The sequence below is a fragment of the Brassica napus genome, chromosome C2, assembly GCF_020379485.1.
Source record: "Brassica napus cultivar Da-Ae chromosome C2, Da-Ae, whole genome shotgun sequence".
In the NCBI taxonomy this organism is placed as follows: Eukaryota; Viridiplantae; Streptophyta; class Magnoliopsida; order Brassicales; family Brassicaceae; genus Brassica; species Brassica napus.
In genome coordinates this window covers 11,008,141-11,032,621 of record NC_063445.1, presented here as the reverse complement: position 1 = coordinate 11,032,621, position 24,481 = coordinate 11,008,141, and the positions used below count along the sequence as shown (strand labels likewise).

The following is a 24,481-nucleotide window of genomic DNA, read 5'->3' as shown; positions in this document are numbered from 1 at the left end:
ATAAATCGACTGTATATATATAGGAGACACCCAAAGTCTTAAAATACAAACATTCTCTTTTCATTCTTTAAAGTATTATTCACAAATCTCTCCTCTCATACTATTAAGGTATTACGACGATCCTGCTTGTGTGCTAAGAAAAATGTGTTTAGACGCAAAGGCTCCTCATCTTTAGAACCTTGAACTCAACTCTTTGTGTCTTGTCTCCAAAAATCATGTCTGGTCTATTTTTTCCATGTGTTGAATACTGGTAGCGACAATATGGTCTTCCTATTTTTATATGTAGACCAGGTCGTGAGAGTGATAGTGATCCAGAAGACCTTGAACATGCTGAGAAGCTTCGCCAAGTTAAAGCAGTTCTTGAAGATGTTCTTTAGTACTTCTTTTTTTGTTGAATATAGTCCAGGGAAAATATTACATAGTATCATTTAGTAATACTAACTTATATCATTTTTTTGTTGAATATACTATTTTATAAGTAAGCTAGCATTATGCATTTTTTATTTAATTCATGAGGTCATTTTCTCACAGCAGAGAACCTTTTGGAATGGCGCAGGGAGGAAATTTCTCAGGGATATACAGGAAGGTTCAACTGAAGCCGCTGAAGTGGAATGGTGAAGGCGAAGAAGAAAGACCTGTAGAGGCCCTTATGATTCTTAAATACGGCGGTGGTCTAACTCACGCTGGTAGAAAACAGATGTTTACATACTCTACCATTTAATTTGTCATTGTTATATATATATATATATATATGTTTTCCAAATATGGAAGAATTGTTTAACTTATTGATGTTTGCTTCATCTGCATGCAGGCAGAAGAGCTTGGTAGATATAATTTTTTTGTAGGTTTCTAATTGAATTTGCTTTCTTTATCGAGAAATGTACTTCATAATTTAATTTATGGATAATATTTCGATTTTTATTATATTTTCTTTTAATATGTCTACATAAATGTTTGTTTATTATTTATGGAAAAATAATATTATTCACCTAAAATAAAGAATTATGACATATATACAATACAATTCTAATTAATGATAGTATAAAATCTGTTACTTCTAAAACTATACATTCTTTATTCCATTTTTTGAATGAAAGTATCTTTATAAACACACAAAATATTTTGTGACGTTGCAATTATACATACACACAATATCTGTCTTTTCATACTGACGTTACTGTGTTCCCTCTCGTGAGGTGCGGGCCAAGAGAAAACACATGGTGCGGGCCGGTCATATTCTTATGCCCGCACAGGGTGCAGACCGATCACCTAGTATGCTTTAAAAAAGGTTTGCACTACATGCAATTTTGTAGTGAGACAAAATATTTTAAAGACAGATTAAGCAATAGACATAATAACAAGCGGATTTATTTCATACATTTTACAATTTTAATAAATCTAACCAAGATAAAATAGGAGTGAAAAAGATATATAACCATCTGAAAACATTTATTAATATATTTTACAAGATATTTTACAATAAAATAAATTTTTACTTAGCTAACCATTTTCTTTTGTTTTGTGTTTGATCTTTTACACTACAATAATTCACTAAAATAATTAAGGATTATTTTGTAGCTAGTAGAATGAATCTGTAATTTTAAGTAGGCAACCAATGGCGACGGATTAATTTCATTATCTCAGCTCCCACGCTACAGATTGGTTATGATACTTTTTCAGATTCGCTTTTCTTTTTGTACCATACAGAAATTTCTATTTACACTAAATGCAACTTTTTAGAAAGACTTAGTATTTTAGAGAAAAATTAAGATATTATACTATATATTAAAGATAATTCACTTAATTATTTTTCTTAGAATAAAATTTCACAATAATTTTCTTCATTTAACTGTTTGTTAGGATTTTAATTTTAATTTATTTAGTTAAAGTTTATAAAAGAAAATTAATCCTACAACCATGTAACCTTTAATCCCAAACAAACTAGCAAATCTATTAAACAAATTTTATTAATAGATAATTTGGCATACCTTAAATATGGAAACACATAAATTATCAAAAAATATATTATTAAAAATTACCATATATAAAAATAAGTTTAGAATATCTTCATTAATCATTAAAACACTAAATCTTAGAATAGTTCTAACTAGTTATAATAATTACATAATAACTAGGAGTTCTCCTGCACCATGCGCAGATATAAAATATTTAAAAATGTTATATATAAATAAAATTTTCTATTTTTATATTTTACTTTTATTAGATTAAAAAATAAAACCATAATGTAATTGTTTTTAGTTTGATTTATTCAAGTTTACTTTGACCTTTTAATTTTGCATTATTTAACTTTTGATAAAAATAATTGAAATTTATAAAATTACTTTATTATATTATTCTTTATTTAATTACCATTTTTAAATATTTCTATTTGTAAATATATAAATTATTTCTAATAATATATACATTAAATTAAAATAACTTATATACGTTGATAAAACATATTTTATACTACACTTATTTTAATAATAAAATATGATTCATATATTCACTACAAGAAAACATGCCTATTGCAACAGAAATTTGCAACAGAAATATTCCCTCGCAAAATTGCAACGGAACTACGAGTGAATAGCGACGAGAAACAATACCCTCGCAAAACGCTTGCAAATTTGCAACGAAATAAGTTCCTCGCAAATTTGCGACCAGTTTGCGAGGGAAATATGACAAACCGACGTAAAGCCGACGCAAATAAGCGATGAAAAGTCTTGTCGCAAAACCGTTGCAAATTTGCGAGGATTTTGCATTCGAAGTGCATTTCAAATTATTCTCCTTGCAATTTCGTTGCAACACAGATAGGTTTTATAATACACGTTTTTTTTTCGTGTAACTAATTTATTAACCTCGCAAATTCCGTCGCAAAACGGATAAGTTAGTGATACACGTTTTCTATATGTGTAACTAATTTTTGCAAGGGAAAGAATGCCCATATTGGAAAGATCATCTCTTAAGGCACAATCTTGATGTGATGCACATAGAGAAGAATATTTTTGAGAGTATCATGAACACTCTTTTGAATGTGAAGGGAAAGAGTAAAGATAATTTGAAATCGAGGTTAGATTTGCCGGATTTATGTGCAAGACCAGAGCTGCATGTGACAAGAGAAGGACAAATAATTTAATTGATTTACTTGAGAAAGTATATAAAATCCCAATTTCGGAGATTTGAACTAATGATACGGAAAACATATACCATTAACATTGGAAACACTTAATATCAAAACTAAACTTACGAAATACGTTAATAATAATCCGATACAAAAAAAGATAGATATAGTTATTGCAACGGTTTTGCAATGGTGTGAAAGTGAGTCCTCGCAATAGCATTGCAATTTGCAACGACTTTGCAACGGTACGCACTTATTTGCTCGCAATTTCGTTGCAATTTGCAACGGTTTTGCAACGGTGTTAGCTTTTTAGGGTTTCATCAACTTTTTAGTGTTATATAACACTCTTAATAGAAACATTAGACATTTTAAATGTAGTACGACAAATAATTTTATAGATTTACTCGAGAAAGTATATAAAAGAGTAAATCTATAAAATCCCAATTTCGGAGATTTGAACTAATATTATGGAAAACATATACCATTAACATTTGAAACACTTAATATTAAAACTAAACTTACGAAATACGTTAATAATAATCCGATACAAAAAGATAGATATAGTTATTGCAACGGTTTTGCAATGGTGTGAAAGTGAGTCCTCGCAGTAGCATTGCAATTTGCAACGACTTTGCAACGGTACGCACTTATTTGCTCGCAATGTCGTTGCAATTTGCAACGGTTTTGCAACGGTGTTAGCTTTTTAGGGTTTCATCAACTTTTTAGTGTTATATAACACTCTTAATAGAAACATTAGACATTTTAAATGTAGTACGACAAATAATTTTATAGATTTACTCGAGAAAGTATATAAAAGAGTAAATCTATAAAATCCCAATTTCGGAGATTTGAACTAATATTATGGAAAACATATACCATTAACATTTGAAACACTTAATATTAAAACTAAACTTACGAAATACGTTAATAATAATCCGATACAAAAAAGATAGATATAGTTATTGCAACGGTTTTGCAATGGTGTGAAAGTGAGTCCTCGCAGTAGCATTGCAATTTGCAACGACTTTGCAACGGTACGCACTTATTTGCTCGCAATGTCGTTGCAATTTGCAACGGTTTTGCAACGGTGTTAGCTTTTTAGGGTTTCATCAACTTTTTAGTGTTATATAACACTCTTAATAGAAACATTAGACATTTTAAATGTAGTACGACAAATAATTTTATAGATTTACTCGAGAAAGTATATAAAAGAGTAAATCTATAAAATCCAAATTTCGGAGATTTGAACTAATATTATGGAAAACATATACCATTAACATTTGAAACACTTAATATCGAAACTAAATTTACGAAATACGTTAACAATATCTGATAAAAAAAATTAGATATAGTATTTCCGTTAACAATTTTCAATATCAGAATATAGGATATGCGTTAAACTCTCCGGAACACTTGCCAAACCCTAAATGAATCCCTAAAACCCACTAAATTAAACTTTTTGCAAGGGATTTGCAAGGGTTTCATCGCAAAAGCTTCGCAATATTGCAAGGAACTTGCGAGAACACTTCGAAACCCCTGTCTAAACCTCAAACGAAACCTAAAGACATTTAAAAAAGATTTTGCAACGGATTTGCGATGAAACACGATAAGTCTCTCGCAAAACACTTGCAATTTTGCAAGGGATAACCGTTGCAATTCGCTTGCAAATTGCAAGGATTTTGTGACGGAAATTAGGTTAATATATAAACACACTTAACCTTTCCTCTCCATTTCACTCTGCCGTCAAGGATCCGATCTCCTCTCTGTCTCCCGCCTCTCCTTCTCCCCGCCTCTCCCTTGCCGTGCCCTCTCTCCTCCGTGTCCTCTCTCCTCCGCCTCTCCCTTCCCGTGGTCTCTCGCTCCGCCGCTCCCCGCCTCTCCCCGCCTCTCCTTCTCCCCGTGGTCGCTCCTCCCCACCTCTCCCTTCCCGTGGTCTCTCTCCTCCGCCGCTCCCCGCCTCTCCCCGCCTCTCCTTCTCCCCGTGGTCGCTCCTCCCCGCCTCTCCCTTGCCGTGCCCTCTCTCCTCTGTTTCCTCTCTCCTCCGCCTCTCCCTTCCCGTGGTCTCTCTCTCCGCCGCTCCCCGCCTCTCCCCGCCTCTCCTTCTCCCCGTGGTCGCTCCCCCCCGCCTCTCCCTTCCCGTGGTCTCTCTCTCCGCCGCTCCCCGCCTCTCCCCGCCTCTCCTTCTCCCCGTGGTCGCTCCTCCCCGCCTCTCCCTTCCCGTGGTCTCTCTCCTCCGCCGCTCCCCACCTCTCCCCGCCTCTCCCCGCCTCTCCTTCTCGCCGCTGCCTCGCCGGATCTTCGCCTCAGCCTTGCCGGATCTCTCTCCTCAAGGTTGCTCTATCTGACTTCATTATTATTTTTTTAGGTTTTAATTATAGTTTAGGTTATGGATTTGTGATGATGATTCTGTGGTTAGGGTTTTCAATTTTTTAGGTTATGATTCTGTGGTTAGGGTTTTCAATTCGAAAATAAAGCAATGCTGATTGTATGTATTGTATTCTTAGAGTTGATCGACTGACTCCATTTTCAGTCTCCTTGTTCTTGTTATATAATAAAACAAAACAAAACTCATGAAGTTGTCTATTAACCTATTATTAAGAATAATAATCAGGTTTTGTGTTTAATAATTATTTACATGTTAATCTTCTCTATCTTCCCAACTAAATTACATTTTCTAAATTTCTTGCATTCTCCTAATCGACCAGGCATGTGTATTCAGTTAAGATTTTTTGGGTCTTCGAAACTCAAACATATGCCTCTCGCTGGTATAGAGGGTCTTCATTCTGTCTGTGCGCATATCCCTCTGACTGCTTTAGAGGGTCTTCATGAACTTCAAGTGAACAAAACGACGACAACAAACCCCCTCTCTGTTACTAAAAATTTTAAATTATTGTATTAATCTTTATATTTATTTCTTTGCAGATGTCAGGAAATGATTATACCCGATATCTGTCTGCTGGTAGTAGGAAGAGTTATGGCAGTAAGAAGAGTTCATCCCGTCGTAGCAATCCGGGAAGTTCTTCTAATTCTCAGATGGCTGAGAGCTCGGCTGTACCTAACAGCCAGACACAACCTTCCCCTCCAGCTCCCGCTCAAGCTTCCCCTCCTGCTCCTGCTCAAGCTCCTCCAGCTCCCGCTCCCTCTCAAGCTCCTCCAGCTCCCGCTCCTGCTCAAGCTCCTCCACCTCCAGCTCCCAATGCTGCCGCACTGATGTTGGAAGATTTAGCGGCAATCAATATGATTCTGGCTAGTCCTGGACATCATCTTCTTCCTCACCTGCATCCAAATCGCCCTCCAAATACGGTTTGGTAAGTTTTTTTTAATTATATTTCATTGTAATTAATTATAATATTTTCACTTTTATAATTTAATTCTCTCAATTGCCTTTAATTTTCTGTGATAGGTTTGATGAAGATGGGAGCGTTGCTGCATCGGTTCGTCAAATCTTTGAAAGAGATTTCAAAGAACCGCATGCTAGCTGGAAGCAAACCCCTGGGAATGTCGTGAGACGTTGGTTTGAATCCTTTGCGGTAATTCATTTAATTTTTTCAAAGTTTAAAATTCTGTAAAATAATCTTTTTATGTTCACTACTAATGTCTATTAATTTTTTTTATGTCAGCAAATGTATCATTGGGATTCTGGTTTCACTAGCCTGGTTCGCGATTCTTTCGAGGCCAAATTGAAAGTCCAAATGAATCGCCAAATTTGTCGGTGGAAGAAAGTGTGGCGGGTAAAAGGTGATGCAGCTATGCCTGTTTGGTTTGACCCAAATGTTTGGGCTGGTCTCGTCACTTATTGGCTAGATCCAGGCACTGAAGTCCGGAGTTGCAATAGTCGGGCAGCCCGTTACTCTGACCCCGATGGACATGGGCCGTCTAAGCATCGTTCAGGTCAGATTTCTTACAAGGCCCGTGCGCGAATTATTGTAAGTTCTCCTTTTTTTTTTCTTCGTTCATTTAAGTTGCGATGTGAAGTTGCCTATTATCTCTTAAGTTGTGATCTCAATTTTTAATGATTTGACTTAATCTTTTTAATTTTAGGCTGAAGAAACAGGAGAGTCTATTCCTGATTTGCTTGGGGTTCTCGAGATCACTAAACGAAAGCCGGATGGGTCTTTCGTTGACGGCAAATCTGAGCAGCTCTACAATGACGTGACATCTAAATTTCAGGAGTTATCTCAGGCAGCTAGTGCTGATCCCAAGAGCACCGGTTCTGTTGGTCTCACTCCAGCAGAAAAGAACAAGATTTATTGTGAGGTAATTTTTTATTGCTGTCAATCTCAATTTTTTTTAAGTCTTCTTTGATATTGATCTCTGATTTTATTATGTAGCTTGCTCCCCGCAAAAAGGGACGAATTTATGGAGTGGGTTCTCTAAATCAATCTGTAGGATCCGTTTCTGCATCTTTTCCTTCTTCTAGCAGTTCTGAGGACCAGTCTTTGAAGAAGATCATCAAGGAACAAGCTCTTGTGATTCAGAGCCAGGGAAATGAAATCGGGAGGCTGAGTGCTGCTGTTCGTTATCTAGCTACCAAAGATTCTACCTTGGCGAACATTCTTCAGTCCGAAGATGTGCCTTCTTCCCACAACTCCGAGGGCATGTCTCATGACTCTAGAGATGATGAATCTGATGCTATTTAGTTTGTTGCTATCTTTGTTATGAATGTTACAACTTTGTGTGTTTGTATTTCTTTGTATCTAATCTTGAATTTTTTCTATTTCAGTAATATTTTCGATAATTTAATAATTTTTTTTATAATTTTTTCTAAAAAAAAAATTGTTTTAGATTTTGCTAGGAAAAACAAATACTCGCAAAACGCTTGCAAAAGTGCAACGGAAAAGAACACACAAATTTGCAAGGAAACAAAATACCGTTGCAAATTTGCAACGAAAATATTGCTTGCAAATTTGCGAGGAAAGGAATACCGTTGCAAATTTACGCGTGTTTTGCAACGAAAATCTTGCTTGCAAATTTGCGAGGAAAGGAATACCGTTGCAAATTTGCGCGTGTTTTGCAAGCGACGTCGTTTCCGTTGCAAAGTGCGACGATTATTTTTCCGTTGCAAATTTGCGACGAAAGTCTTTCCGTTGCAAATTTGCGAGCGTTTTGCAAGCGAATTCAATTTGCGACTAAGGATTTGCAAGGGAATGTGTTTCCTCGCAAATAGCTCGCAAATGACGATTTGCAACGGAATTGCAATGCATTTTTCCCTTGCAAATGACATGTTTTCTTGTAGTGATTGATGTAAAATTTTAATATTCGTAAATATTATTTATATATATAAACATATTATTTTAATAGATATAGAAAAGTTATTAGGTATCATAAAATCTTACCAAAATGAATATTTACCGAGAAAAAATATTTTTGATATAAAATTTATTAGTTATTACTATATTATGAAACTTTTCTAAAAATATAAATCCGTATATAGAAAATCATCATTGTTATATTTAAGAAATCTTACCAAAAACATAAATATAAATATAGTAAATTGTACATGTCACAATTAAATTTATGTCATGTCATATTTCTTTAAGCCATGTCATCATTTTTTTTGTGAAAGTTAATGTAGTGATGACACATATACAAATCACTTCTTAAATATAGTCTAGGGGATATGCCATACTTTCACCACAATATATACTTTTTTTTACAACCACTATATATACTTATAAAGTAGCAGTAATTGGATATGTCACAATTAAATATACAATTTCAAAATTTATAAATGGGAATATATTGATTTTCTGACAGATTTATTTTCTCGCAATAATAATTGAACGTTAACGTATGAATACTATTCACAAAAATGTATCTAAATATAATAATACAAAAGTAAATTTCAAGTTAATAATTTGAAATAAATTTTATGAAATTTATAAATATTATATATGAACTAAAATCTAAACTTTTGCTAAATTTATTTTCAACTTTTATATCACCTATACTTCAAGGCTTTATTAATTATGTTTTTGTAAGTATTGTAAGTGTTGAGTTTATTTGGCATATAAAGAAAATTTGGAGACATTTAAATTTGAGAAAATATATTATCAGGCTACGAATATTTGTTTTGAAAAAAAATGTATTAATATAAATAATCATACTAAATTGTTAAATTTATACACAAATACATTAGAAAACGGTCTATGTAGTAAAACATGATCTAATGACATATATATTAGGTAATATATCACTTTGATTAGTTTAACATCTAACCACAATATGGACAATTAACACATATACAAACATTAAAAAATTGTTTATCGATTATAAAGTTATCCATTACAAAATGAAAAAAAAAACCATTCATGCCAACTTGAGGACCGAGGTCTACTTTTAGTTAAAACTGAAATCAGCATAGTATAAAGGTTAAGTTATGAAAGGCATGACGAAAATTATTTATATTGATTACACCAAAAAAATATTTATATTGAAAATAACCCTTCTGCTTGTTGATTCTACTGCTGGTATATACAAGTTGAAGTATATAAAATTAAATGAGATATAAGTTTTTTTTTGTCAGCAAATGAGATATAAGTATAAAATGAAATTAAGATTTTGCTTTTTAGAAAATAAAACATATTAACATTTTGCATTTATTGAGAAACCTGTACCCGTTTATACATTATCATGGTTAATGATGCTCAAGTATTCATGGTTTGAGTTTATCATGGTTAAAGTAGTAGGTTTAAAATTTCATGGTCATATGTAATATTTTGACTTTAGCATTTAACGTTAAAAATAAGTTTTCGTTAGAGCATCGAACTCAGAAATATCGACCATAGATGATCCTATATATGGTTTAAGATCCTAAAGGACCTAAACATCGAGGTGGATATAGCCACCGTAAGTGACGCAGAAAACTTGTAGATTGTAGGACATAAAATTGAATGGGGGTAAGAGCAATGGCAAAAGAATGTAACAAAGATAATATATAAATTTTTTAAGAAATTTTATTTTGAAAGGGTTGTGTCTTTTGGTTTAAAAAAAAATGAGAAAGAGTCGTGTCTTTTGAGAAGCAACGATTCAAAAATGAAATATTAAGACATACCGTTGAAAGCGGTAGCTGATGATGTTATACATTAATACTAAAACCCACCCATTAAATTTCATAAGGAAGCAATCTCTTTTTTTCTTTCTAATCTTCTTCAAGAAGATTAAAGAAGATTATGCACTGTCAATTTAGAGGAAGCAATCTACACTATTCAAAAGAAAGTAATAAAGATAAAATATTTTGAACAAAAAAAAAAATAAAGATAAAATATAATTTTGTTAAGAAATTTTATTTTGAAAGGAATGTGTCTTTTGGTGTTTCAAAAAAATGAGAAAGGGACGTGTACATACACAACTTTTCTCGGGATGTTTCTGAAGTGTTCCGTACAAGAGACGGCTGACGTGTACCGTGCATCATATGTAAAAATAGGCAACGTAGGTATACATATATTGTTTAGAGGTGTGACCAGGCCCGGTCCTCTGGGTAGGCGATAGAAGCGGTGGCGTGGAGCACAAAATCTTTATCCAGTTTTTTTTCAAAGCTAAATTTGTCCATTTAAGAAGAAATTTTTTTATCCAGCTGATTAATGTTTGTATTTTAGTTTTGATTAGGGCATTGAACACTCATGGACCGGCGCTGGGTGTGACTGAAGGGTTGTGTTGTTTGTGAATGCAATGATTCAGAAAAAGATGCCAAATACGAAGGGTTGTGTTGTTTGAGATTGAAACGATTCGGGAAAGATGCCAAATACGACTATTTGTGATGACGTAAGCTATTTAGAGGGAGAGAACTTTATAGCCGCTAGATCAAAAATAAAGAACAAATCTGATTGTTGGATTCAATTTTTTTTTTCCTTGATAACATCTTCAATCTCCAAATATCGGTTTGCTATTATATAGTTTGCTATTATATATAGATTTGTGTTTGGTACTTTTCATATTATAATCATCATTAGAAGGCCGCCGTTTGCTGTATTCACTGTATTTTTTCTTTATTGATCCTATGTTTTTTTTATTGATCCTATATATCTCACATTTTCCCCCGCAAACTAAAAATTGCATTCATCTCGTGTCCCACAATTAATTTTTAGGATCTTCTAACTTGATTTTGTTAGTTTTGTTAACATGATATTCATTATTTATTGTTTTTGAAAAAAAGACTTACACATCAACATATTTTACTTGTACAATATGTTATTTTTTTATTCGATGGAAAAATAAGTCAAATTGAAATTTTTTAAAATACAACTGCCACTTTAAAAGTTTTAAGTACTAACCGAAAAACTTCAACATTTAAAATGTTAGTAGATGTCAATTTAAAAAAAAATTTTATGCGTTTCGCAAATTAAGAATAAGATTTGTCATAACAAAAACAAAAAGGTGGTGGACTATCCGATTTCATAGTTTGATGTATATATAAGGAAGCCCTAGAACCAAAGGAGGAGTTGTGTGTGTGATTTGTTAAAAAGGTGTTCACAGAATGAAGGCGACGGCTGAATACGCGACGGCTAACGTAGCGGTGTGGTGGGACATGAAGGACTGTCCGATTCCGGAGGGTTACGAGGCTGGTCAGGTCCGATCGAGTTTAGAAGCAGCGTTCAAGGAACAAGGCTACTCTGGCCCTGTCTCCATCACTGCCTATGGCGACCAAACACAAACCCCTGATCACATACTGAAAGGGCTCTTAACCACTGGAGTCTCTGTAGCACATACCAAATCCGGTTGGTTATCCATCTCTACAACTTTAGATATATATAATAGTATGTTTATTAGTTTGGATATGACTAATTAAAAGAAAAAAAAAACTGAAACAGAGAGCACATCCTACTTCATGTATGAGGATTTGGTGAAATGGCGACGTCTGAATCCTCCTCCTGCTACAATGATGATCATATCAGATCAGGTGGGAGATAAATTCACCTGGGATCTGATCCGGCTACAGCAACGGACGCTATACAAGCTTTTTCTGGCTTATTCAGTTAAGCCAGAATATATGGTTCTCTTCATTAGTGAACAGTGGTGCTGGAAAAAATTACTAAGCAGCTCACCACCTGCTGCTGGTGTTCAGGCTGGTGCCAAGTGTTATTGCAAATCGTGCAATTACGATAGTGAATACCTGAATAATTTCAAGAAGCATCTCTCGAGTTACAGTCATTCACGGGAAGTAAGCATCCTCTCTCTCTCTCTCTCTTTCTTCTCTTTGCGTGTATCATTGCATTATCTAACTATTCCCACTCCTGCGCAGGAGTATGTGAACCCTACGGACCACAAACTCGTACGTTACACGGAGGATTGGGGAAGAAACTACAAGGCGACGCCTGAATTTGCCACAGCTAAAATACAGGTGTGGTGGGACTTGTTTGACTGTCCGATACCCCAAGGTTATGATGCTCGTCAGGTCCGTCCGAGTATAGAAGCGGCAGTCAAGGAACTTGGCTACTATGGTCCTGTCTCCATCACTTCCTATGGCGACCATAAACATACTCCCCTACAAGCTCTACAAGCTCTCTCTTCCACTGGTGTCGATATTGCACATACCGTTAGCGGTTAGCTGCTTCCTTTGAATTTAATTTGTAGGGTTTAAATATTTCTACCCTCACTGAAATGCTTTTTATTGTTTGATGATATATAGATGTCACATACTCGCGAATGTTTTCCGATATGTTGGAATGGCATCGTAATAATCCTCCTCAAACAGCTGCTATAATCATGCTCATATCGGATAATGTGGAGATCTTGGATTGTGGTCTTGTCTCTCTACTACAAGAGAATAATTACAACTTTTTTCTGGCTTATTCGTTTAGGTCTTACAAAATGTCATACCTGCTCACTTCTGCTGAGTGGCTCTGGGAAAGCATACTTTCAGGTCCTCTCACATCCACTTCTGTTAATTATTTTTCATGCTCGTGTAATTACTTTTTCTGTGCATGTTCTTCATCACTCTTCTGTCTGTCTCCAAGCTTACTTGCGTTTTTTATTTTTTTGTTACATTTCCACTTCTTCAGGGGAAAAAAGACTACTTCAGAACTGCAGCAGCAGTGGAAGTGGGAACGATCAATCTACTGTTGGGATTCTCTTTAAGATAACTTGATTACTAGGTTAAGAGTAACCAGAGTGTTGCATCCTTGAGACTTTTCAAGAGATTGTTTTAAGTGCTTAAGGTTTTGAGAAGTTTCTTTAAGATTAATAAAGAGAGTCTTTGTTATATTGCAATCGTTTAAAAGAGATCCTTAAAAGGGAGATTAATTTTACCGGCAAAAGTTTCTCCTGATAACTTCCAATGCAGCCAAGAACAATCCTGTGACTCTGTAATCCACATTCTCAAAACTTGAGTGCAAAACTGTTTGTAGCCAATTGGAGAATTAAGAATATTTTTCACTAGATCCATGTGCTATTTGTGTGATAAAATGGTTTGGTATTTTTCTTTACCATAGAATAGAGAAGTAGTAAATAGATTTTTGGCGAAGCATGAGTTGGTTCCTAAGCCAAGGGTTATTGGAATTGTGTTGAAGTAAACCCCAATCTTGTACAAAGTCCCAATACAGTTAGTAAATTTATTTTGTCACTTTTTATCATATTAAAGAAAGTATGATAAAGTGATACTTTCTAGTTACCTTGTCTGAACTGTTGAAGTAAGAACTTTCCACCACTTTGAGGTAAATTGGAAGGATTTGTTTTCCAGTAATCTAAAACATAAAAGTATTAGTCTTATAATCTTATATAAACTTTGGTTAAAAGTTGCTTTTATTTTTAAGGCTTACCTTATCGAATTTCTTGAGAATGTTCATGAAGGTTAACATGTTCAAGCTTCTGTAAGTTTTGAGATAATTTACCCTTTGTAGAGTTCTGTCAAAGCTCCTTTGATCATCTTCTCTGCATGGCTTAGCTTCTTCTTGCTGATTCGTAGCTTCTTTACTCCATCTGGACCACATTTCTTGGACGATGGCTGGTTGATCAAATCTTCTTTGATCAAGTAACTTATAGCTGAGAATGTACGAGAAGGGTTTGTCAATGGAATCTTTATCTTGAGATTCTTCCCTTGACAGCTGAAAACCCTACCAGAAACCGTTCTCGGCTTCGAGTCCTCGTTGTTGATCTTGATCGGTTCTTCTGATCTTGGGGACTCCAATGCTTCTGCTTCATTGTTCTCCAAGTCTTCTAAGCAAGATTCTTGAAGCTGCATTTGATCTTTTCTCTCCTAACAGAGTTGTTTCAAGAAACATAGCAAACTAAGTAAACCATTTCTTGAAATCCAAACAATTAATCAATAAACTTTGAGACTGAATAACAGAAAAATGGATACTTCAAAATGAAAGATTTTATATTTGTTAATCTCTTATTTTTACCGCATGAAATGGTGCATGATATGGTATCATCTTCCTTTGATACTTGAGTAGACTCTCCATTGGCTTGCTTTTGTTTGAAAGCATCTTTGAGCTCAATGAGTATCTCCATTTGCTTCTTGATACACTCTCCTCTCTCCACGAACTCTTTCTCCTTTGTCTTGTAGAACTGGTTCACTTTGTTAAGCTGCGTGTCCAGGCACACAAAGAACTCTTTCGCGGCATCGGTATCATCAGCAACCTTCTCCAGAAGTTCCGTCTCATACACGTCACTGTCACTTCCAGAAGAGGCAAGCTTTGTATGCACCTGTGTCAAAATGTATATAAATCATTAGTACAAAACTACAAATAAAAATAGAAAGAATAAAGGTTAGTTTTAGTACTTTGATGGCACGAGAGCGTTCCCGTTCCTTGTTACCGAAAAGGGAAAGCTTTCCCAAAGAGGACTTGATGGTTTTGATGAAGGAAGTTTCTGTTTGTGTCTTCTCAACTCCATTGGTAATCAAATGGATTTTCTTGAGGTCTTTCTTGAGCTGAGAGTAATCGACGAAGGCATCTTTCCATTCAGGCACAAGCTGCCCCTCGAATTGTTTTGTGAACTTCACCATATCTTCCCTCTCTTAAGTCCTTAAACTCAAAAGAAGCAGAGAATGTGTTTGTTTTGTGAGTGTAGGACAAGAGAGGAGGATGATTTTGTTTTGTAGTGGACAAAAGAATATATTTGACTGGGTTTTGCTTACTCCTTACTGATGATGCCTCACAAAGCACATTCCTAAATATCCTTGAAACCAAATCTCGTGTACTTATTTTTATCCTATGCTTCTTCCACTTGTGCTTTAAGGGAGGTAAATCTTGTCTCGTGTGGGACCCTAGATTCTTGCCGGAATATATACACCGCCGCCAGAGCTTCTTGCACCCCTCTCACTACCTCAAGATGTTTCATCTATGAATGAAGCTTGTAATGAACTATATAAAAGGTAGGTGTAATTGGGGTATTGTAAATGGGATAACCTGAAATAGTAAGTGGATTGTAATTTAGTAATATTTTGTGTGGAAAGAAAAAGAGATAGCTGAAATGGACCAAAAGGAAGTTAGGTGCTGAGAGACACAAAAGGTGAACTCAGATACTGGACCAGCTCGATTTCCACTACATTTCTTTCGGATGGTAATGAGATTTTGAAAACATATAAATCTTAAAGAATCAGAAAAAGAAGAAGAAGAACGACCAATCAAATTATGATTTCATAGTTTCATATTGCAATTGTGGATACTGCCAAAACCTTGTTATAGGAATCCATTGGTGCAAGTTTTTACCAATCAGAACATGGATTAATGTTCTTTATAATCCACTTCCTGAAATACAAATGACAATGCAATTGAAAAAGTGCATATGCATATAGTAACCATTTGTATACCAAATTCTTTTGCGTATTGCAAAGTTAATTCTGGCAACGATAATGTCTAAGTATTAGTTTGAATTGTAATTCAAGAAACAAAATTGTATTACCAGACATATAAGAGAAATTTACACAAAATAAATAAAGTGTGATCTACAGAAGCATCATCTAAAAACATAATGAAGAAATTTATGTATAATAATATTTTGAAGAAATTTATGTTATATTGAAAATGAAGAAAAAAAAATACACATAACCGATGAGGAATCGGTCTAATGGTTAAAACTCATGCACTGTGAAATAGAGATCTTAAAATTATATTTTCATGTTCATTAGGTATGTCCTACTCTTCAAAAGAGAAGTAAATTATTGATATGTGTGCTTTACAAGATATATGGATCTATCAGTTTCTATATTTTCCTAGTCATTCAAAATACTGTACAAACATATATGCTATAACATCTATACAATTAGCTGAATGTCTTTTGGATTACTAGACAAACATTCCATTTTATAATATCATAAAGCATATAATTTCGCATTTTAGGTTCCATAGTGGGAAAATGTAACTAAAGTATGAGGTAATATACAAGTATTATGAGACTTCAAAGTGTTCGACGAGGGAACAAATATTTCATTTGGTTGTTGTTGCATGCGTTTCCATTTTCCAATAACCATGCATTGTAATCTACATATCAATTTATATTCCATACTTTTCATATTATAATCATTTGTGTTTGGTAGTTTATTATGAGCATTATGAAATTTTGTATATGATATTGTTGTAGGTCGTGGGAACCGAAATTCACACCGTCAAATTATCGTATAAATAAGGAAAGTAGGAAAACCCTAATTTCTTTGAGGCCCCAGATATCTGAGAAACCACACGCCAAGCAATCAGAACACGAAAATAAACGAGAATAAAAGTAAGAAATCGTAAAAAGAGAGCGAAGAAAGATTTTATTTCTGGATTCACGTTTGAGCGTAACAACAAGGTAATGTGCTTCGGCTACGAGAGCTGTCGGCGAGATTCTTAGTCTAATACCCGAAGGTGGCTAAACCTAATTGAGTCGCAGCTCGAATAACAAAAACGGAAAAATTCCTAAAATCGCAATAAGTGCTAAGTTTTTTCTGAAAAAGTCCCTCCCTATGCCTCTCGACTTGAGCTCCTTATATACTCCCTTCTAGGTCGGTTTGCGTCTTCCCTTTTTGTCCTTAAGCCGTCATAATCCAAAAAATGGAGATATTCCATTTTTCCGATCTTCATGATTATCTGCGGAAACTTTCCATCTATCCGAAATTCGATGTTTATCTTACCAAGCGTAACCGTCCTAACGTTTATGGGTTTTAAGAAATTGTAAGTGGGCCTCGAATCAAGTTTTAGGACTTCTTGGACCGTTTTTGATTCGGGACGTTTTATTGCGATTTCTTCGATAAAAATAATTTCCGCGGTTTTTATCGTAAACCAGACCAAGGATTCCGTTTGAATGGAAATCAAGAAATGGTAAGGTCGCGGTTTACGGAAGGTTGCAATGAGGATAGTCGAGATTGCATAGTTTTACGTCGTATCGTCATTTCGGAATATTTCAGATGCTGCGGAAAGACCGGGATGTATGCATGTTTGGTCGCTATAGCGTCCGAATTCAGTCCGGATCGGTCGCTATAGCGACCGAGCTTTGTCCAAAGCCCGATCGCTATTACGACTGAGCCCTGTTTGGAGCTTGGTCGCTATAGCGACCGAGCCCTGTTTGGAGCTCGGTCGCTATAGCAATCGAGCTTTGTTCGAAGCTCAGTCGCTATAGCGACCGAGCTCTGTGCGGGGCTCGGTCCCTATAGCGACCGAGCTTCGTTTCGTGATTCGATCGCTATAGCAACCGAGCTTTTGTTTGCGACTCGCTCGCCATCGCGGCCGAGTTTGAGCCGTGGAGTAAAAACTTTGTTGCGAGAACCCATCGTCCAATCATCCGAGATTGTCGTAAAGATACGATGCTTGAGATGTTGTTTACGGATGTTCTGACCAATGACAGCGTTGTTTAAAAAATTGTTGTTTTTAAGAAATCGTTGTTTTTAAGAAATCGTTGTCTGAATTCTTTAAAACAAGATTTTTTTCCGCAAGTTCTTCGTTTAAGTTTTCGTTTTTTGAGATCGTAAAAATCTTGTGTCAATTTTTACGGACATTTGGATATCAACTTTGTTGTATCCGATTTTGACCCCAACATAGGTATCATATTATAATTGAGAAAATCGCATAAAAAACTTTCAAAGTGGCAACCACTTACACTTTAAACCTCCAAGGTTTACAACTAGCAACTTAAACCTTCAACTTGACAATTTTAGTAATTCAAACCTTCTACTTGGAAATTTATTTCTCTCCGTCATTTTCAATAACGGAACAGTTAGCTCCGTTAACAGCACAGTTAACTTTGTAAATGGAGTTTAGTCATGTCCGATTAGAACAAAACGACACCGTTTTGGCTTAATCAAAACGACATCGTTTTGCTGTTAAAAAGACACTATCAATCTGAAAGAGGGGAAATCGAAAATTGAATTGTAAAATTAGGGTTCATATCTCAAGAGAAAAACGAGTGAGATTGATTTTGAAACAAGGATCGATAGATTTCGTTCGTCGAGAGTAGCTGGAGTCGATATGAGGTATGAACGTTTCAGTTCGAATGGTATTGGAGACGATTTTGGGATTTTCGTGATTTCTCTGAGATTTCGTTCGCCGAGAGTAACTTTTATGATTTTAAAGTTAATATTAGTCTTTCTTGTTGCTTTGTTTACAGGTTCAAACTAAGAATAAAACTCAATATCCCATTATGGTGGAACTATGGAGAAGACAAATGAAACTTATCGCTATGTTGGTGAAGTGGGTTGTAAGGAGAATTTTTGGAAGCCTTTTGAAATTGGATGAGAGAATTTTGAAGGCTTCCTTGCAAAGGAGAAACTCATGTCATCAATTGATTTGGTTTGGTACAAGCTTCCAAGCGAGGAGATGAAAGATCTTAAGTATGTGTTTGACACGACCAATGACGATATGGTTGAGATACAAACTGCAGGGAAAGAATGTGGTGAAGTAGATGTGTTTCTGGAACAAAACCGATAGAAAGATGCAGATCATGATGATGGATATGAAGCAGACAGTGGTGAGGAATGTCTAGATAGGCCGAGAGAAGATGATGAAGGTGAAGAATCCGAGGATGAGCAACCATTAGCTGAGGAAGAAGACGAAATTCAACAAGAGGCAGGAGTTCAACAAGAGGCAGATAAGAATGATGATGGAGAAGAAGTTGTTGTAGATGCAGGAGATGGTGCTAATGATGAGAGGTTTAAGAGTGTCTTTGAAGAAGGTGCGAAGACAACAGCTGACTAAACACCATTTACGGAGTTAACTGTGCTGTTAACGGAGCTAACTGTTCCGTTATTGAAAATGATGGAGAGAAATAAATTGCCAAGTCGAAAATTTGAATTACTAAAATTGCCAAGTTGAAGGTTTAAGTTGCTAGTTGTAGTAAACCTTGGAGGTTTAAAGTGTAAGTGATTGCCACTTTGAAGGTTTTTATGCGATTTTCCCTATTATAATCATTTGTGTTTGATACTTTTCATATTATAATCATTGGAAGGCCGCCGTTTGCTGCATTCACTGTATTTTTTCTTTATTGATCCTATGTTTTCTTTATTGACCATATGTATCTCATATTCTCCCCCGCAAACTAAAGATTGCATTCATCTCTAGTCCCACAATTGACTTTTAGGATCTTCTAACTTGATTTTGTTAGTTTTGTTAACATGATATTCAATATTTATTGTTTTTGAAAAAAAGACTTACACATCAACATATTTTACTTGTACAATATGTTATTTTTTTATTCGATGGAAAAATAAGTCAAATTGAAAGTTTTTAAGATACAACTGCCACTTTAAAATTTTAAAGTACTAACCGAAAAAATTCAACATTTAAAATGTTAGTAGATGTCAATTTAAAAAAAAATTTTATGCGTTTCGCAAATTAAGAATAAGATTTGTCATAACAAAAAGTAAATATTACAAAAAGGTGGTGGACTATCCGATTTCATAGTTTGATGTATATATAAGGAAGCCCTAGAACCAGAGGAGGAGTTGTGTGTGTGATTTGTTAAAAAGGTGTTCACAGAATGAAGGCGACGGCTGAATACGCGACGGCTAACATAGCGGTGTGGTGGGACATGAAGGACTGTCCGATTCCGGAGGGTTATGAGGCCGGTCAGGTCCGATCGAGTTTAGAAGCAGCGTTCAAGGAACAAGGCTACTCTGGCCCTGTCTCCATCACTGCCTATGGCGACCAAACACAAACCCCTGATCACATACTGAAAGGGCTCTTATCCACTGTAGTCTCTGTAGCACATACCAAATCCGGTTGGTTATCCATCTCTACAACTTTATATATATATAATAGTATGTTTATTAGTTTGGATATGACTAATTAAAAGAAAAAAAAAAAACTGAAACAGAGAGCACATCCTACTTCATGTATGAGGATTTGGTGAAATGGCGACGTCTGAATCCTCCTCCTGCTACAATGATGATCATATCAGATCAGGTGGGAGATAAATTCACCTGGGATCTGGTCCGGCTACAGCAACGGACGCTATACAAGCTTTTTCTGGCTTATTCAGTTAAGCCAGAATATATGGTTCTCTCCATTAGTGAACAGTGGTGCTGGAAAAAATTACTAAGCAGCTCACCACCTGCTGCTGGTGTTCAGGCTGGTGCTAAGTGTTATTGCAAATCGTGCAATTACAATAGTGGATACCTGAAGAAATTCAGGAAGCATCTCTCGAGTTACAGTCATTCACGGGAAGTAAGCATCCTCTCTCTCTCTTTCTTTCTTCTCTTTGCGTGTATCATTGCATTATCTAACTATTCCCACTCCTGCGCAGGAGTATGTGAACCCTACGGACCACAAACTCGTACGTTACACGGAGGATTGGGGAAGAAACTACAAGGCGACGCCTGAATTTGCCACAGCTAAAATACAGGTGTGCTGGGACATGCTTACATGTCCGATACCTCAAGGTTATGATGCTCGTCAGGTCCGTCCGAGTATAGAGGCGGCAGTCAAGGAACTTGGCTACTATGGTCCTGTCTCCATCACTGCCTATCGCGACCATAAACATACTCCCCGACAAGCTCTCTCTTCCACTGGTGTCGATATTGCACATACCGTTAGCGGTTAGCTGCTTCCTTTGAATTTATTTTGTAGGGTTTAAATATTTCTACCCTCACTGAAATGCTTTTTATTGTTTGATGATATATAGATGTCACATACTCGCGAATGTTTTCCGATATGTTGGAATGGCATCGTAATAATCCTCCTCAAACAGCTGCTATAATCATGCTCATATCGGATAATGTGGAGATCATGGCATGTGATCTTGTCAAGCTACTACAAGAGAATAATTACAACTTTTTTCTGGCTTATTCGTTTAGGCCTTACAAAATGTCATACCTGCTCACTTATGCTGAGTGGCTCTGGGAAAGCATACTTGCAGGTCCTCTCACATTCACTTCTGTTAATTATTTTTTATGCTCGTATAATTATTTTTTCTGTGCATGTTCTTCATCACTTCTGTCTGTCTCCAAGCTTACTTGCGTTTTTTTTTTGTTACATTTCCACTTCTTCAGGGGAAAAAAGACTACTTCAGAACTGCAGCAGCAGTGGAAGTGGGAACGATCAATCTACCTCAATGTTCTATTGCAGATTGTGTGTCGGCTTTAATACCAAAAGCATTGATAAGTTCAGGGCTCATCTCTCAAGTGATGAAGAACATGCACAAGAAGTAAGCATGCTTAACTTTTTCTATCTTCTTTGTTTGTCCTAACTATTTGAGCAATTAAGAACCCTGCTTAACTTTATCCACTCGCAGGAAAATGAAATTCGTGAGCAGATGGTTTTATCAGGTGAGAACAAGAGGCTGTGTCAATTAGCTGAGTACGATCGACATCGTTTGCCTAGGCAAGTTCTTTTCTTTCTTAATTAATAATTATACGAGATTGAAGAGAAAAAGTAGCGTGTGTTCAAGTTTCCAAATACTCAAAATTGTGTCATAAATTGTAGAGCAATCATATGAAGAAAGCTATCCGGACGGATTTTGGACTTTTCTTACTAATGGACGTTAATCTCAAACCTAGAGTGGTGAACTTGTTACTAAGTTATCAGCAGCATCTCTTGCTTTTCGTTATGTTTTAATTTGAAGTATTTATTTTCATTTTGCTTTTGTATCATGTAAACCGAAATTGTTCAGATATCCTAACGCGTGCCAAACTTATATATCTAGTAAGCCGAGTTTGAAATAATGTCTATCATAAATTAAACAATGTTAAAACACCAAAAATATTTGAAAAAATATTTTTGTCTTTTTAATCAAATATTTAAGCCAAATCAGTTTTCTCTTCAATTTGTATGATAAATAGTTTTTTATTTTCTTTGTCAACATTTGTTTTCATTAGAGCATTATTATCGCTAAACTCTTAGCTATTTTTTAGGTGGTGGTTCCAAGTGGAGCCTACTTTTTCTAAAAAAATTCATCCTCTCACCTCTTCCACAAGAGTTGCCTCTTATACGAGTCTTACGTATACGTGGATCGCCACGATTAATTGGTTTTAAAAAAAAAAAATCAAAAAAAAAAAAAATTAAAAACCTAATCTAATAGCTTTTGCGATAAGTATGCTCTTAGACCCAAGAGATAGAATACACAGATTACAAATACACGTGTAGTAATACATGCATCTAGAAAGTCCAAACTCCACCAACAAAAATTCTGAGTTTCAACTCCGGCAATCTCCGGCGAAGATTCAAATTATCTTTTCCAACACTTGAATATTATGATTTATACTCTTAAACCTCAATCTTCCGCCTTCAACCGCTACTCTTAGACATAAATATATGCATCCACCGGTGATTTAACCTATGAATTTAAAGTATGTGTAATATCAATATAAATATTTTATATAAAATGAGAGATGTAAACTAGAAATATAAGGTTAATTATACATATGTTCGGTTATTTTCGGATATCCATTCGGATTCGGATATTATCCGTTCGGATTCGGGTATCCAATCTCTCCTTATTCAATAACCGTTCGGGTATTTTGCTACTTCGGTTCAGATTTTGGTTCGGGTTTTTCGGATCGGGTTCGGGTGCCACTTCGGATATCGGATAAAATGCCCACCCCTAATTGGATATATTCTTTACTATGGTTTTCGTAATTTTACACGACACGTATATAAAACAAGGACAACATGTTTATAAACTTTTCCATGTCGCTTACGTACACTTTGTGTATTTGCATATAACCGGTAGGGATTTGTTTTGAAATAATAAATTTGTCGAGATTGTGTGATGCTTAATGTGTGCCAAGTTTCACGTTTTCTCAAAAGAAAGTGAAAGGGAACCTATAAACAAAAATACTCCCTCTGTTTTTTCTAAGTAGCTAGTTTTACCTGTTATTAAAAAAAAGGGTAGTTTTACCTAAACACACAAAAATTAAAAAATATTATTATTTTTTTTAAAAATATTATTTAATATATAGATTAGATATGATTTAACAATCATAAACATGTTTATTTTGTTTGATTGGTCACACTATATCTAATAAATGTAAAAATTATCTAGAAATATAAAAACTATTTATATTTTGAAACACAAAAATTTCTATAAAACTATTTACAATATAAAACGGAAAGAGTAATAACTTTCTAGAAATAGAAAACCAACGTTAACGTACATTATTTCCTACGAGGTAAGCATCATTTAAAGAATTTACCAATATATGTTGCTATTTTTTAATCGACCATACTAATTAAATCAGGAACATTGATCAGTGCCTCCGATCGTAAAAACGTATCCTGTTTGCGATCGGGCTTTGTGTGGATCTGAAAGATATCCTGCATCTGCAAAACCAACAATTTGACCTTTTGAACTTTTAGGATAAAACAAGCCTAAATCAATGGTCCCTTGGAGGTAACGAAAAACATGTTTAATCCCATTCCAATGTCTTCGAGTTGGAGATGAGCTGAATCTTGCCAAAAGATTCACAGCAAATGATATATCAGGCCGTGTACAATTTGCAAGGTACATCAACGCTCCAATTGCACTTAGATATGGTACTTCCGGACCAAGTATCTCTTCTTTCTCCTCAGGTGGTCGAAATGGATCACTTTCAATATTAAGTGTCCTAACGACCATCGGGGTGCTAAGAGGAGTTGATTTATCCATGTTAAATAGTTTCAACACTCTTTTAGTGTATGTGGATTGATGCACAAATATACCATTTTGTGAATGTTCTATTTGTAGGCCAAGACAATACTGTGTCTGTCCAAGATCTTTCATCTCAAATTCTCCTTTGAGATAGTCTGATGCCTTTTGTATTTCTTTTTGAGTTCCGATAATGTTAAGATCATCAATATATACCGCGATTATTACAAATCCGGATATTGTTTTCTTGATGAAAACACATGGGCATATAGGATCATTCACATATCCTTCGTTTGTTAAATGATCACTGAGACGATTATACCACATACGTCCAGATTGCTTTAACCCATATAATGATCTTTGCAATTTTATTGCACATAACTC

General features: G+C 35.2%; 3 protein-coding genes and 1 pseudogene across 3 annotated transcripts; 3 read left to right on the top strand and 1 right to left on the bottom strand.

The window, feature by feature from the left end:
* Nucleotides 1–547: 547 nt before the first annotated feature.
* LOC111205321 lies at nt 548–7,810 on the top strand. The gene is made up of 8 exons (XM_048748733.1): nt 548–686; nt 812–824; nt 4,873–5,455; nt 6,047–6,432; nt 6,528–6,654; nt 6,745–7,050; nt 7,166–7,381; nt 7,456–7,810. Exons 1-8 carry the CDS (start codon nt 548–550, stop codon nt 7,762–7,764), a joined length of 2,079 nt encoding a protein of 692 aa, XP_048604690.1. The 3' UTR covers nt 7,765–7,810.
* A 3,678-nt stretch (nt 7,811–11,488) lies between these two features.
* Nucleotides 11,489–13,407, top strand: LOC125581560. Its single transcript, XM_048747207.1, has 5 exons — nt 11,489–11,841; nt 11,935–12,284; nt 12,366–12,666; nt 12,753–12,986; nt 13,126–13,407. Exons 1-5 carry the CDS (start codon nt 11,601–11,603, stop codon nt 13,209–13,211), a joined length of 1,212 nt encoding a protein of 403 aa, XP_048603164.1. The 5' UTR covers nt 11,489–11,600; the 3' UTR covers nt 13,212–13,407.
* A 286-nt stretch (nt 13,408–13,693) lies between these two features.
* On the bottom strand, nt 13,694–15,071 carry LOC111203037 (annotated as a pseudogene).
* A 4,739-nt stretch (nt 15,072–19,810) lies between these two features.
* LOC111202554 lies at nt 19,811–22,176 on the top strand. Its single transcript, XM_048747206.1, has 6 exons — nt 19,811–20,255; nt 20,351–20,700; nt 20,780–21,071; nt 21,158–21,391; nt 21,525–21,679; nt 21,767–22,176. The coding sequence occupies exons 1-6, from the start codon at nt 20,015–20,017 to the stop codon at nt 21,878–21,880; spliced, it is 1,386 nt and encodes a 461-aa protein (XP_048603163.1). The 5' UTR covers nt 19,811–20,014; the 3' UTR covers nt 21,881–22,176.
* The last annotated feature ends 2,305 nt before the right edge of the window (nt 22,177–24,481 follow it).